General features: G+C 39.8%; 1 protein-coding gene across 3 annotated transcripts in view; it reads right to left on the reverse strand.

Moving 5' to 3' along the window:
- The window catches only part of RNF38 (ring finger protein 38), a 130,489-nt gene that overhangs the window by 65,351 nt on the left and 48,114 nt on the right, over positions 1-17,024 (reverse strand). For all 3 annotated transcript variants that reach the window (XM_023242439.2, XM_045043683.1, XM_023242438.2), the window contains exon 2: positions 3,366-3,436. In XM_023242439.2, coding sequence (XP_023098207.2) covers positions 3,366-3,436 — 71 coding nt within the window. The remainder of the gene's footprint in view (positions 1-3,365; positions 3,437-17,024) is intronic.

Consider the following 17,024-nt stretch of genomic DNA (forward strand, 5'->3'; position numbering starts at 1 on the left):
AGGTAGAAGGGTTAAAATTAGTGCTACATATCTTTTTAGAATCAAAGTGTAATTTTTTAAAAACCTAAAAAAATTAAAATATCAAGGTTACAATAAAGTATACAGTCCTGAAAGAAAAAAGTCACACATTTCCTACCTTCCCTAAAAGTGGTCTGCATGGCATTACACAAACCAGATTGGTACCTTCTTCTGTGACAAATGGAAGTTTTGTCCAGAAAAGACTTCTGCCCTGAGTAGCCATTCACACACATGCCAGTTTAGAAAGAATTCTCCCATTTCCTTCTCTCAAGTGACCAGCATTCTGGGAACTGTTCCAGGCCACTCTAGGAAAGTGTACCATTGAGGCTACAAATTAATTCATCTCACCCCCTGGTTCCATCCCCAGTCACATACAGATGAGTTAAAATTGAGGCAACTTTTAAGAAAAATCATGTTTTGTTCCCAAATCTGAGAAATGGACCATGCCTGAAAGTTAAGGGAGGACAATAAGCAAGGCATCAACATGTTTTCACAATCAGAATAGCTAAGCAATTATTTTGCATGACTTGTATAAGGGACAGAAGATCTGGTCTAGCTCCAGCACTGTAGGGTGACTCCTGAACAAGTCATTTCTCCCAGTGGGGTCACAGCTTCCAAGTTTGGTGTTTTGTTTTTTTTTTTTCAAATGTTTATTTTTGAGAGAGAGAGAGAGAGAGAGAGACAGAGCATGAGCAGGGGAGGAGCAGAGAGAGAAGGAGACACAGAATCCGAAGCAGGCTCCAGGCTCCGAGCTGTCAGCACAGAGCCCGACATGGGGCTGGAACCCACAAACCATGAGATCATGACCTGAGCCGAAGTCAGACGGTCAACCGACTGAGCTACCCAGGCACCCCTTCCAAGTTTATTTTAAAAAGAGGGTTGGAGGGGTGCCTGGGTGGCTCAGTCTGTTGAGCGTCCGACTTCGGCTCAGGTCATGATCTCATGGTTCATGGGTTTGAGCCCCGTGTTGGGCTCTGTGCTGACAGCTTGCTCAGAGCCTAGAGCCTACTTTGGATTCTGTGTCTCCTCCTCTCTCTGTCCCTCCCCTGCTCACACTCTGTCTCTCTCAAAAATAAATAAATGTGAAAAAATAAAATAAAAAGAGAGTTGAATTATCTGAGTCCCATAATCCCTTCAATTCTCAAAGTGAGAGAATACTTTGAGTGTTGTGTACTTGTGTGAGTATGTATGTGTATGCAAACACATCCAAGTGCTATGTGCTATGTGTCAGGTAGCAGGCTCAATTTGTTTCTGCTTTTACAAAACCAATATCCACTTGTTAAAGAAGTCAGAAGCTGTTGCAAACATAAAGATCTTAATTTTTAGACATGCTATCCACAGCCTTCCTCCCTAGAATAATGCCTGATGATCCTATTCAAAACTGCTATCCAACTCTTGGTGGTTCTCATCCCACTTATTCTGCTCTACATTTTCTTTAATTCACTGCACTTATTGTAACATATTATTTATGTATGGTGTTTATTTTTATTGGCTGCCTCCCCCCAGCAAGACTGTACACTCATGAAAAAACAGCAATCTTTGTTTTGTATCCTGATATATTTCGTAAGTGCCTAGACACATAGCTGCCAGTCAATAAATCTGACTGAATCAGTTGAATAAATTATAAATACACAGTCAAGAGGCTCTAATCCATTCTCTCCATTTCCCTCTGGGAAACAATCATAAGTATACAACACACAGCAGGCAGGACAAAGGGGAGAGCAGTTTCTCACAATTCTTTGATCTGTTGGTCAAATGACAAAATCCCTTAAAGTTCTCTTCCCTTCTCCCCGTGTATTTTAAGAAAAAAGTGCCATCTCCTAAAAGCACAAAATCAGTCATAGAAAGATGCAGAAATTAGGAGCAAAAATATTTCCAAGTAGATGGCAAGCATCTTGTGGAGGTAGAGAGAAATCTCATCTCCAGACTCTATCTGGAGACAGAACAGGGCACAGTTTGGCATCACCACTACGAATGAACAAATGGAGGAAAGCATATTATACTTAGCAGAGGGAAGAAAAACTTAACCCCAAAACATCTTCACAATTACAAAGCACAGTTGTAAGCAATATTACTGGCCTACAGTGATTCTGCCTTTCCCTCTATCATCACTTTTTTTTTTTTCCCAAATGCTCATTTCTAAAATCTCTGGTATACTGAATTTTACAGAGCTAACTGTATATAGTCTAGCAGTATCTTTCAGTGGCTTGCTACTAAAAAGTTAGAAGTTAAATCCATGCCTCTGGATTACTATAATAATAAAAGAGACTCTGGAATGCTAAAAGCATACCACTCTCTCTGTAAACAGGCTGAAATCTGTCTCAGCAAAGCTCACAAAGACAGGGAGATCAACACACAGAGCAAAGAAAACCATTTGGAAAATCCCAATGACCAACCAAACTTCTTGATCTAGCTCCAACAGGATGAGGGAGGAGGATCTTGATTAAAACAGCAGAGAAAAGGATCACTTGGATTGGTTTGCCTGGGAAAACTACCAAGGGAGTGATACATTGCTCCATGTAAGACACAGGAAATGGGAGGGAAGCCACTGGAAACTGATGATGGAAAAGACTAAATTTAAGTCCATCCAACATCAGCAGCCAGATGTTCCAAGCACCAAGCCCACATTAGTATCTACTTGCAAGGGCTGGGCCATCAACTGTGCTGATGAGTACTGGAAAGTCCCCAAGACCAGGCTGCTTGAGAGAAGGAGCAAAACACCAAAATGAAACAAAACCGCCAACAGTTCGGACCTGATTTAAAAACCAAACAAAAAATGAAACAAACAAAAAAAACCTCAGGCCCTAAGCAGGTTTCTTTTGCATGAATTAGACAGGTTCCATTCTTAATCCTCAACATTTCGATTGGGCTTTGGAAACAGAAAAAAAAAAAAAAGTAAGTACGAGAAAAAATGGTAATGCAACACAATCAACTAAAAAAAAAAAAAAACAAATCAAAGTGGCTAAGATATTTCAAACTAGAAACAGACACAAATTGCTGAGGGAATTAGCAGCTTTGGGAGCACCTGTTCATATATTAAGATAATCCACCCAGTCTGTGCAAGAAACGAGGAAGCAAAGTGACAGGAACAAGGATGAGCATTAAAAAAAAAAAAAAAAAAAAAAGAGGTTTTATTAAGAGACCAGCCCACTTCCTGAAAATTATCCTCAAGTGTTCTGGAGTGGTCTAATAATCTGACAAATACAGCAGCCAAGGCTTTCTGTATCTCAAAATCGTGCCTCCCCAGGCACACCCTCCTGGCCCCATGTCCACAGTTATGCAAGTAAATCCAACAATATAAGGGCAGCATGCATTTTCACCATGATAGACATCAACACAGACCTCACCTTGTCACTGTCATCATGACAAATGTGGTCGTGATGGATGGACTGGCACTGAAAAGAAGCACCAACACTACCTACAAGAGAAAGGGAGGAAAAGTTAAGATGCAGTAAGTCCTTACATTTAAGCTGTTTTTCCAATTAAAAGTGCTTTTCTATCATCCCATCTAATCTTCAACAATACTCAGAAGTAGGTAGGATAGAGATTGTATTATTCATTCAGCTTAAACAAAACAAAACACGGAGAGGCTGTCTTGCACAAAGTAGCAGTCAGTGAAGTGGTGTATCTGAAACTAGAATCTTGTTCAAACCCCTTATTCACCACTTTCTACTATACTGAGCAGTTAGCTTTCAAAGTATGGCCACCTAAGTAAGCACAACAGCCTTCAATAAGGCAAACGTATTTAAAAATATAGACATACCCTCTTCAGACTATATACACTTCCTTTGAGAAAAAAGCTGACACTATAAACTCTTAGCATATAGATAATACCATCTAATACACAATTATGGGGCACCTGGCTGGCACTCAGCTGGTGGAGCATGCAACTCTTGATCTTGGGGCTGTAGGTTTGAGCTCCATGTTGGGTATAGAGAGATTACTTAAAAATAAAATGTTTAGGGGCACTTGGTTGGCTCAGTCAGTTAAGCATCCAACTCTTGATTTCAGGATTGTGAGTTTGAGCCCCAAGCTGGGTGTAGAGATTACCTAATAAAACCTAAGGGGCACCTGGGTGACTCAGTTGGTTAAGCATCTGTCTCTTGATTTCAACTCAGGTCATGATCTCATGGTTCATGAGTTTGAGCCCTGCATCAGGCTCTGTGCTGACAGTGCAAGCCTGCTTGGGATTTTCTCTCTCCTCTTTCTGCCCTGCCCCATTTGCACATGCCCCTCTCTCTCAATAAATAAACTTTAAAAAAATAAAATCTTAAAAAATGTTTAAGGGGCACCTGGGTGGCTCAGGTGGCTGAGCATCTAACTCTTGGTTTTGGCTCGAGTCGTGACCTCATGGTTTGTGGGATTGAGCTCTTGAGTTGAGTTCTGTGCTAGCAGTGCAGAGCCTGCTTGGGATTCTCTCTCTCCCAATCTCTCTATGCCTCCCCCCACTTTGTGTGTGAGCGCACTCATGCACGCTCTCTTTTTCTCAAAATAAAAAACACTTGGGGCACCTGGGTGGCTCAGTCAGTTAAGCGTCAGACTTCGGCTCAGGTCACGATCTCGCGGTCCATGAGTTCGAGCCCCGCGTCGGGCTCTGTGCTGATGGCTCAGAGCCTGGAGCCTGTTTCAGATTCTGTGTCTCCCTCTCTCTCTGACCCTCCCCCGTTCGTGCTCTGTCTCTCTCTATCTCAAAAATAAATAAATGTTAAAAAAAATTTTTTTAAACACTTATTTTTATTTTATTTATTTATTTATTTATTTATTTATTTATTTATTTATTTATTTTTAATTTTTTTTTCAACGTTTATTTATTTTTGGGACAGAGAGAGACAGAGCATGAACGGGGGAGGGGCAGAGAGAGAGGGAGACACAGAATCGGAAACAGGCTCCAGGCTCTGAGCCATCAGCCCAGAGCCCGACGCGGGGCTCGAACTCACGGACCGCGAGATCGTGACCTGGCTGAAGTTGGACGCTTAACCGACTGCGCCACCCAGGCGCCCCTAAACACTTATCTTTAAAAAGTTTAAAATTTACAAAATTAAAGCATTTATATTTATTTTTTAATGTTTAATACACAATCATATAAGATTATAAATCAGTTGTTACTTTGAAAGTATACTTTTTTACTACACCTCTTTGTTAATTTGAAGAACTATCTCCTAATGACTGCTCTATAATAGTGACATTTCTAACCAATAGGAAAACAAATGATTATTCAATAAATGATTCAACAACTGATGAGCCATTTGAAAAAGTTTGGTTCCTACATCACACCATACAGAAAATGGTGGCTCAAAGATCTATATAAATGTAAAAACAATGAAATCAGTTTTAAAGGAAATGTAGACTTAAAAAATAATCTTGGGATAAGAGAAACTTTCTGAAAGATAGCTAAAACAAAAGGCATAAACAAAAAGTCAGCAGGCATGACTGCCTACCAAAGATGAGCAAAACCCCTTCTTCTTATGTATGAGAATTTGACCTTGGGTTAATCCCTCTTAAACTGATTAAAACAACATGCTACCTATATGTCGCTTGGCAACACTGCTTATTATATAAAGTTGCCAAACTAGTAAATTGCATCTGCATCTAGAAGTACAACGAACACTTAGTAGCAAGCCATGTTTTTGAGCTTCTCTGAGTCTAGTGACACGTAATTAGGCATGTCCCTTGCAGAGGATCCTTGAAACTATGCCTATGGATTTCTCTGTGGCACCCAAAGTGGTTATCATCTCTGAACCTGAGTTGTCAAAAGAACACTTTGGAAAGTATGAACTGTTACATGAACTTCCACAAGGACTCCCATTATCTTTTTTTTTTTAAAGATTTTATTATTTTTTTTAATGTTTATTTTTGAGAGAGACACAGACAGTGCGAGTGGGGAGGGGCAGAGAGAGGAAGACACAGAATCCGAAGCAGGCTCCAGGTTCTGAGCTGTCAGCACAGAGCCCGATGAGGGGCTCAAACCCTGCAAGATCATGACCTTAGCTGAAGTCGGACGCTCAATTGACTGAGCTAACAGGCGCCCCTAAGATTTTATTTTTAAGTAATCTCTACACCCAATGTGGGGTTTGAACTCACGATTAAGAGTCACATGCTCTACCAACTGAGCCAGGCAGGTGCCCCAGGACTCCCTCTATCTTATAGACAAGTTATAGTTATCATCCTATATCCTTCTGAATAAAGTGTTGCCAAGTGAGACCTATGGTCTTTTTATCATTCTGAATACATAAATGCTTAGTTGAACCTAAGACATCTGCCACCCCTGCAGACATTACATTGTATTTTGTAAAATTCACCACACCATCAATTCAGATGTCCAATTATTCCACATGCAACTGAGAAAGAATGCTGCCTACTTTGACACATTTTCTTAATATTAAACTTTTTAATTTCATACATATTGAAATAACTCTTTTAGACTTGTTTAAAGGTAGATTTTTACCCTATGTTACTCTTATGCATTGATAAAGAGAAAATACTGTGAGAATGGCTAAGATAAAAAACTCAAGAAATAACAAGTGTTGGTGGGATGTGGGAAAAAAAGGAACCCTCACACACTGCTGGTAGGAATGCAAATTGGTGCAGCCACTGTAGAAGAGAGTGTAGGGGCTTCTCAAAAAACTAAAAATAGAATTACCATATGACCTAGTAATTCCACTAATGGGCATTTACCCAGAGAAAACACTAATTCAAAACCATATATGTACCCCTATGTTTATTGCAGTGTTATTTATAATAGCTAACATATGGCAGAAACCCAAGTGTCTATCAACAGACAAATGGATAAAGATGTGGGGTGTGTGTGTGTTCAAATATTCCTGAGCCATAAAAAAGAATGCAATTTTGGGGCGCCTGGGTGGCGCAGTCGGTTAAGCGTCCGACTTCAGCCAGGTCACGATCTCGCGGTCCGTGAGTTCGAGCCCCGCATCAGGCTCTGGGCTGATGGCTCAGAGCCTGGAGCCTGTTTCCGATTCTGTGTCTCCCTCTCTCTCTGCCCCTTCCCCGTTCATGCTCTGTCTCTCTCTGTCCCAAAAATAAATAAAAGTTTAAAAAAAAAAATTAAAAAAAAAAAAAAAAGAATGCAATTTTGCCATTTTGCAATGACACGGATGAACTTTGAGCATATAATGCGAAGTGAAATCAGTCAGAGACCAATACCGTATGATTTCACTCGTGTAGAATTTAAGAAACAAAACAAAACAATGAAAAAGAGACCAACAAAAACCCTAGAGTCCTAAATACAGAGAACAGGTGGTTGCCGGAGGGGAGGTGGGTGGGGGTGAAACACATAAAGGGGACTAAGAGTACACTTACTGTGATGAGCACTGAGAAATGTATAGAATTGTTGAAATATACTGTACATCTGAAACTAACACTGTATGTCAATTATACTTGGAAGGAAGGAAGGAAGGAAGGAAGGAAGGAAGGAAGGAAGGAAGGAAGGAAGGAAGGAAGAGAAAATAATTACATTGGCAATAGCAGAGAAAATTTTTAAAAACTACAAAGAATAAAAAAAAAATTACCAGAAGGGTGCCTGGGTGGCTCAAGTAGTTAAGTGCCTGACTCTTGACTTTGGCCCAGATCATGATCTCATGGTTCAGTTTATGAACCCAAGCGGGCTCCACCCTCACAGCACTGAGCATGGGGGCTGGGGGCGGGGGATTCTCTCTCCACCCCTCCCCCACTGGTGCTCTCACATATTCATGTGCACTATCTCTGTCTCTCAAAATAAATAAACTTTAAAAAAACAAATTAATCTCAAACACAGAACTAAAAACACTAAATAAAACTGCAGCATACACAGTATGTATAGTACAGTGACAACACATGTAATATAATATGTCATCATAATCTACTCATGTTTACCTAAGAGAAGCCTGATTCCTTACATGAATTCAAAAAAAATAAAATTTATCAAGAAAGTATTAAGATAAAATTTATCAAGAAACAATGTCAAAAAGTTTGCTCTGAGATGCCTGGCTGACCAAATTGGTAAAGCATGCAACTCTTGATCTCAGGTTCATGAGTTTGAGCCTCACGTTGGGCATAGAGCTTACTTTAAAAGATAAATAAAATATGGGGTGCCTGGGTGGCTCAGCTGGTAAGTATCTGACTCAGTTTCAGCTCAGGTCATGATCTCATGGTTTCGTGGGTTCGAGCCCCGTGTTGGGCTCTGTGCTGACAGTGCAGAGCCTGCTTGGGATTCTCTCTCTCCCTTGCTCTCTACCCCTCCCCCACTCAGCTGTGTGTGTGTGTGTGTGTGTGTGTGTGTGTGTGTGTCTCTCTCTCTCTCTCTCTCAAAATAAATAAAACTTAAAAAATTAAAAAATATATAAATATTAAAAATTAAAAATAAAAGTTTGATCACATCAAAAGATGCTGAAAAGCATTTGATATTATCAATATCTATTTTTCAGAAATACACTTATGAATATACTTAACAAGTTTTTGACACTGGATGATAATTTCGGGGAGGATGCGGGGGAGAGACACAGTTGCCAAAAAGTACACTTATGGATAGAGTAATATAAACCACAATGTGCCCTCTGGTATTATTATCAGTTAACATCATTTAACATATTCCAAATCCATGATTTGGAAGAAAGAATTATACAATAATGTCCCAAATATTAAAATCTCCTGAGAAAGTAGAATGACAAATTAAATCATGACATCAACTATTGTGTCAAAAATATGGTAGATGTGTTTTAAAGAGGAGTTAGTAAAATTATATTTCCAGCCACTGTTAACCTAGTAATATTAAATATAACCATGTAATATTAAAGTTAGACTAGTGAAAGAAAACCCTAAGAATTGACGGTTATAAGTATACATTAGATACTTTCAAAGAGGTACCAAGACAGACATTATTTTACTCTTCCACAAAACCCTTGTATTTAACATATCGTGTCAGGGGCACCTGGGTGGCCAGTTGGTTAAACGTTGACTTCAGCTCAGGTCATGATCTCATGGTTCATGAGTTCGAGCCTGCGTCAGGCTCTGTGCTGACAGCTCAGAGCCTGGAGCCTGCTTTGGATTCTGTGTCTCCCTCTCTTTCTGCCCCTCCCCCACTCATCCTCTCTCTCTGTCTCTCTCTCAAAAATAAACATTAAAAAAATTTTAACATATCATGCATGTCATCTGTGTTTCTATTGAACACAGTTTAAGAAAGATGCAACTGTGCTGGAAACAGTTCACATCATATCATTTAATGACTGTGGGAGAGACCACCACTTGGGACCATCACCAAAAACTTGGGACTCCATGAAAGCTGGAGAGATAAAGACTGAGATACATTATTTAGCAACTTAAAAATCTCTTCTGAAAGAAAGTATTAAAAACAAATGAACAGGGGTGTCTGAGTAGCTCAGTCAGTTAAGCGTCCAACACTTGACTGGCTCAGGTCATGATCTCATGGTTCATGAGTTCAAGCCCCCCATCTGCACTATGAGTGCAGAGCCTGCAGGGGATTCTTTCTCTCCCTCTCTCTCTCTCTCTGCCCCTCCCCCCACTCTCTCGACAGCTCTCTCAAAATAAAACACTTTAAAAACAAAGAAACAAAAGAAAAGTCCCACAAATGAACAGACATCCACAAATAAAACAGAAACAAAAAACAAAAAACAAAAACCACCTAGACACTGACTTTACACCTTTTCACAAAAATTACTCTAAATGGGTCATGGACCTAAATGTAAAACATAAAACTATAAAACTTACAAAAGATAACAAAGGAGAAAATCTAAGAGACCTTGGGTTTGACAATGAGTTTTTAGATACAACACCAAAGCTTAATCCGTGAAAGAAAAATGTGCTAAGATAGACTTCTTTTAAATTAAAAATTTCTGCTCTGTGAAAGACATTTTGAGAATAAAAAACCAAAGCCACAAACGGCTGAAAATATTTGCAAAACGCGTATCTGATAAAGGACTGGTATCCAAAAATATTCTAAGAACTCAAAACTCAACAGTAAGAAAACATACAACCCAATGTTAAAATGGGCTGGGTTTCTCTGTGACCTTTTGCCCTGAATATCAGAGCTCACTCTTTTGCCATTAAGGGAAGGGCCTTTGGATAGAAAACAATGCAGAAGCACCCTAGAGATGAAAGAATACACAAAACCACCAGCTGCCCTCTCTATCCTTGTCCCATAAGACAAAGGATGTTGACAGACTAAAGCTGAATCCTGAAGAATAAAATACATGTCTTAAGGTAGCTTTGGACAAGCTAATCAGAAAAGAAGTACACAGCAGCAACATTAGAAACAAGAGGGCCAATTTTTGAAATGTGAAAGAATCTAGTAGAGAACAAGCTAAATAAACGCACATTAGACGGTGTTCACCATGAGTGTTCTTTCTTCAAATACATTTTATGAAGTTATCATTCCTGCTCAACGTCCCCTGGGGGCGCCTCGGTGGCTCCCTTGGTTAAGGGTCTGCCTTCAGCTCAGGTCATGATCTCAGCTCATGGTTAGAGCCCTACATGGGGCTCTGTGCTGACAACTCAGGACTGAGCCTGCTTCAGATTCTGGGTCTCTTTACTCTCTCTCTGCACCTCCCCTACTTGCCCTCTGTCTCTCTCTCTTAAAAATAAATAAACATTAAAAAAAATAAAAATAAATAAGAAAGAGCGTGCCCTGGCACTCACAGGCAGAGAAGGGGCCAGGGGGCCAAAGTGACAGCATGCTTCCATGCAGACAAGGCTGGTCCTCCCACCTGGTGGCCCATTCCATGGTCTGCTCACACCAGCATTACACTTCTCACTTGGCGTTCTTAACTTGGGACCCAAGACTTCCATGGAAACAAAATTTTATCTTTAGTATCATTAACTTAAAATGTAAAAATTCATTCTCTTGTGAATATAGCAACAAACCACATTAGTATGGACAGTATGTGACACTGTCACTATTAAAAACCATAAATATTTTCATACAATAGTTGTTACAGATATACTGAAATGTCATTTACACTTATCACTAGTTTGAATTTATGATAGCTATTAGGCACACTGCTAAAATATATTACTTAATGCATTTGTAAGATGCAAATGTATTTCTATTACAAATTAGTTTTTACTATTTTTATAACTACATCCCAGTCTAACTGATTTCCTTTGTAACCTCATGTATTTTACTTTATGCAATTAAAAATGTTCTCCTGGAAAGAGGCCTACTGAACTTCACCTGATTACCAAGAATCCATGAGACACACCAAAAATGGTTACAAATCCTACATTAGCTAGCAAAGGATGCTGGGCTCGGAGGAACAAATCACATCAGAAGCCTTGTAAGGGAAGAGACCTGCATCATCCTGGGAAAACTCAGAAAAATGTGCAAAACTGAGGAAAGAGAACAGAAATGAGGATTAAAGTGAGAGTGTGGAGCCCAAAGTTTAGAACTAAGGGAGGTAAAGAGGCCAAGGGTCAAAACAGTGGTGGGAAGTGACGTTTCAGAGCAACTGCCAAGAGGATCAGCGAGGATTCTAGTTAACAGGAGCAAGGTGGTGATGTAAAGCAGAGACACTATTTGCCATGTTCCCAGAGACCACTACGCTGCAAAATCCAACTGTCAATTCTGCGTCCTCATCTTTCGTGATCTATTTGCAGCATCTGACCCACTTGATGCCACTCTCCTTCTTGAAACCCTTTTCTTCACTTGGCCTCAGGGAAACTTCCCACATTACTGACTGCAACTTCTCAGTCCCATTTGGTAGAGTCTCTTCATCTCCCCAATTTCTAAAGGCTGAAACGTTCCAAAGATCAATCCTCCGACTTCTCTTTTCTGTCTATATTTACTCCTTTAGTGATCCTGACTAGTCCCATGGCTGATAGCTCCAAAATCGGTATCTCCAAACCCTGACGTCCTCACCTCCCACCACAAGAAAATTCACATTTCTATATACTGCTACCTACTCGGTATCACTTAGATGTCCAACTAGCATCTCACACATTACGTACCCAAAACTGAGCTCGTGATCTTCCCCTCCAAAACCACCCCTCTTCCAGTTTCAGTAAATGACAAAACTATTCACCAGCTGTTCACTACCACCGGCCAAAACCCTTGGCATCATCCTCAACTCCTCTCTTTCACTCACATCCCACATTTGATCAATTAGCAAATCCTGTTGGTTCTACTTTCAAAATATGCCTGAAATACAATGACTTCATATGTTCTCCATTGCCGCTACCCATGCCAAAGCCTGGACTAATGCAGCAGCTTCTTAACTGATCTCCTTAGTTCTACTCTTTCCCTGGGAACTTTCCTTATCTTCCCCCCTAGTCTCTTTTCCATATTGTAGCATGGAGGACCCTTTAAACTGTTCGGACAGATCACGTCACTCCTGCTCTGAAAACCTAGGTTCCTTCTCTCACTCATGATAAAATCCAAAGTCCTTACACCTTGGTCTACAAGGTCTTTCACATGACCTGGCTATCCTAGACCTTTCTGATCTTATCTCCTGCCACTTCTCCTTTCCTAAAAGGAAATTAAAACACAGTAAATACACATAGCAAATTGTCATGCTAGTATGTGATATACTTAAAACAGAACACTGTTCTATGTATGCCTCTTAGTCCCAGGCCCATTCAGAACTCATATTCCCCTGCTGACACACAGGATGATTTTCCAAATGACATGTTCTAACAAGGATAGTTGGAATGTAACTGAGACTCTTCTGCACATTGCTTTGAAAAAATAAAAGTACTGTGTTTATAAAATACAAACATACAATCTTCTTATATAAACATCTGCAGAAAAACATTGTTGAGACATATGTATATTCCTTGAAATCTGGGTATAAAAAAACAAGAGGCATTAAACCACAATACCAAACTAAAGACCTGGGTAAAGTGTGCACATATCTTTAAAGGTGGTTAACTCTTGACGGTGTGTGATAAAAACATGGCATTCTGAGTGCTGTGAGGATTATTCTTCATTGTGCACATCTGAGACAGGGGGTTGCATTATTTAATCTAGAATATGAAGTGGGCCCCTCTTAAGCACCTCCTGGACTCAATAGCTATTTGCCTATCACCTCAGAAACAAAGATTTGAGGGTTTTAAAATGAAGATTTTGATGTCACAGGGATGAAAGAGCACGAAGAATGTAGTTGGTAGTATTGTAATAGCATTGTATGGTACCAGATGGTAGCTCGACTTACGAGCACAGCATAGCTTACAGACTTCTTGAATCACTATGTTGCACGCCTGAACCTAACTTAACATTGTATGTCAACTATACTTCAATAAAAATATTAGTAAAATGTGTACCTGTTTATAGATTTTTATTCAAAAGTATTTTCCAGATCTAGCACTTTAGGTTGAAAGGAGTATTTTTTATTTTTTTTTTTAATTTTTTTTTTCAACGTTTTTTATTTATTTTTGGGACAGAGAGAGACAGAGCATGAACGGGGGAGGGGCAGAGAGAGGGGGAGACACAGAATTGGAAACAGGCTCCAGGCTCCGAGCCATCAGCCCAGAGCCTGATGTGGGGCTCGAACTCACGGACCGCGAGATCGTGACCTGGCTGAAGTCGGACGCTTAACTGACTGCGCCACCCAGGCGCCCCTGAAAGGAGTATTTTTTAAAACTACACTCTTGGGGTGCCTGAGTGGCTCAGTCAGTTAAGCATCCAACTTTGGCTCAGGTCATGATCTCACAGTTTGTGGGTTCGAGCCCCACATCGGGCTCTGTGCTGACAGCTCAGAGCCTGGAGCCTGCTTCAGATTCTGTGTCTCCCTCTCTCTCTGCCCCTCCCCTGCTCACACTCTGTCTCTCTGTGTCTCTCAAAAATAAATAAATGCAAAAAAAAAAAATTAAAAAAAAAACTACACTCCTGAATTTACTAATGTATTCATTTAACAACAAGGAACTGACCTGTGGTCAAACCCTAATAGTTTAAAATAAAAATATATATTTTTTATGTTTACTTAATTATTTTGAGAGAGAAGCGTGCATGTGTACAAGCAGGAGAGGGGCAGAGGGAGAGGGAGAAAGAAAAGACTCTCAAGAAGGCTCCATGCTCACAGTGCAGAGCCTGGCATGGGGCTCAATCTCACCAATCCTTAGATCACAACCTGAGCCAAAATCGAGTCGGACACTTAACTGACTGAACCATCCAGGTGCCCCAAGATATTTCTCTTTTAATAAATAAGTAAAATACACTTTCAAAATGGAACCAAAAAATAAATAAAATAAAAATGAAGATTTGAACGACAAAACTGGACAACGGGAAGAGCAATAGCATCCACATAAGCACCACATGCTTTCTGTGACCTATTCTAGGAGACAAAAAGCAGCAGCAAATACTGGCCAAAATTTTACCAATTTGAGCATTCAGAACAACAAAAAAAGACTATAGACACATTCACATCAATGAAAACCTGTGAGTCTCTAATAGTACTCAAAAAAAAAGGGAGAAAAGACTTCTCTTATCACTTCCGGAAGTGTCTATTAAAACAGCTTACTTCAAAAACTGGTAATTAAAACCAAAAAAACATGCATTTACCCTACCTTCTAGAGTAATCAAACAGCCTTAGTTCTATCGAGTTCTATATTACAGAAGAATGCCAGCTAATACATGTTGAAGGTATTTTTTCAGAATTAGGAAACATTGTTTTGCAAACCCCACAAAACTGTTGATTCAGGCAAGGGTCATCAATTAGGTTAAAATCATTAGGTGAAAAGCGGATGGAAATTTCTAAGTGCCCAAGTAACACTACACAGGTTACGGGTAGTTGCAGAGAGAACTACACAGTAAGGAGATCAACTCCTATCATCTTAATCCAGTGGCCAATCAGCATCATTAGCAGTGGGCCAACCAGATAATAAATTCTGAGGTGATACAATATGAGATTCAGACATGATGTCTGTTTGGCATTTGAGCAAAAAAATACTTCCCTTACATCCACCACACTACTGAATATGATTTCCAGCTTACAGGAAATACAGAAGACAGATGAACAAATGACATCGCAAAAAAGCAATCAGCTTACCCAAAGTCGTTCTGCAGAACAGATGGCTCAGGTTTTTAATAAGTCAGTGTTATTACTATTTTAAAAAGAAAATTTTAAGATAGGAACTATGCTAGATTAAAAAAAAGACCTGGGGGTGCCTGGCTGGCTCAGTCAGTAGAGCAGGAGACTCTTGATCTTGGGGTGGTGAGTTCAAGCCCCGTGTTGGGCATAGCGCCTACTTTATTAAAAAAAAAAAAAAAAGTGTTTAAGTTTATTTATTTTGAGAGAGACAGCAGAAGCAGGGGAGGGGCAGAGAGAGAGGGAAAGAGAGAGAATCCCAAGCAGGCTCTGCACTGTCAGCACAGAGCCCAATGTGGAACTCAAACTCACGAACTGTGAGATTGTGACTTGAGTCGAAACCAAGAGTCAGAGGCTTAACTGACTCAGCCACTCAGGTGCCCCTAAAAAAAATTTTTTTTAATTAAAAAAATAATTTAAAAAAATTTTAAAGGCTTAAGGAAAATAACCAGATATGCATACCAGGTTGTATACAAGTTTCAATAAACCAGATGAAAAAAATATTTGGGAAAGAACTGGAGAAATGTGAATATTATAAAATTAGATGAGATGAAAATTTACCAAAATGAAATAACTTAAAAAGCAGGGTATTGGCGTGCCTGGGTGGCTCAGTCAGCTGAGCACATGACTCTTGATCTCAGGGTTGTGAGTTCAAACCCCATGTTGGGCATGGAGCCTACTTTAAAAAAATAATAAAATTAAATTAAAATTAAAAAGCAGGGTAAAGAAAAATATGAAAAAAAAATTTTTAAAGACTACAAATAGCACGATTTCATGCTGGTTACATATACATGTACACAGATAATGCATAATAAAAATTCAGAATATTATGATACTAACAATGGTAATCCCTGAGTGATAGGAGGAAATATTTTTCTTATTTTTGCTCATCTATATTTTGATTTTCCATGATTCTTATGAAAAAAAAAGGGCCTAGCTCCAAGGCTAGCTCCCAGTATCCCTAGGAATATTGGACCAGATGGGACAACAGCCTCAAGAGACATAAACAGAGGACTCCAATAGCACCCTCATGACCATGAACAGCATTCTTGAAAGGAACTATCCATTTTCTTCTTTCTCCTGAGACCCTGTCCAGAGAATGATCTTGGTGACAACTGTTAAGATGGCCTGCTCTGCTAAGATACAGCTGTTAGCTTAAGTGTAGGGACAAATATTTTGACTCCATTCCTTCTGTTATAAAGTTCCAATCCAAATCTATCACGGCTTCGAGAAATGTACCTTGGAGAAAGCAGTCGAGACCAACCTCTAAGCAGTCTTACATGGCTTTTAGATCCTTTAAGACGCTGGAATAGGACCCTGCACATAGTAGATATTCTACATGTATTTAATGGATTGTTCTGAAATCTAGTCCTGTTTTCTAAAGGCATGAACAACCCTTCCAAATCAGTCTTCTGAAAACTTAATTAGCCTACCAGCCACCGCAATTCAAGGAATTGAAATAGATGCTAAAAAGCATCTGACCTCAATCAGCAAAATAAAAAAAGAAACTAGGGGTGCCTGGGTGGCTCAGTCAGGTTAAGCATCAGACTTTGGCTCAGGTCGTGATCTTGTGATTCATGGGCTCGAGGCCCGTGTCGGGCTCTGTGCTGACAGCTCAGAGCCTGGAGCCTGCTTCAGATTCTGTGTCTCCCTCTCTCTCTGCTCCTGCCCTGCTCATGCTGTCTCTCCCAATAAACACTAAAAACAAAATTAAAAAAGGACACTATACACTTACATTTTTGTCCATTCTACACTAAATGCAACAGGTAGACTTTTAAAAAAATCCAGTCCCAAGAATCCTGCTTGTACTGCTTTAAGTTTGTTTTATTTATTTATTTACTCACTTATCTATTTATAGTAATCTCTACACCAACGTGGAACTCAAACTCACGAGCTCAAGATCAAGACTTGCATGCTCTGCTGACTGAGCCAGCCAGGCACCCCTCCTGCTTGTACTTCTTATATAACTGTCACTAC

This window comes from Felis catus, chromosome D4 (assembly GCF_018350175.1).
Source record: "Felis catus isolate Fca126 chromosome D4, F.catus_Fca126_mat1.0, whole genome shotgun sequence".
Taxonomy (NCBI): Eukaryota; Metazoa; Chordata; class Mammalia; order Carnivora; family Felidae; genus Felis; species Felis catus.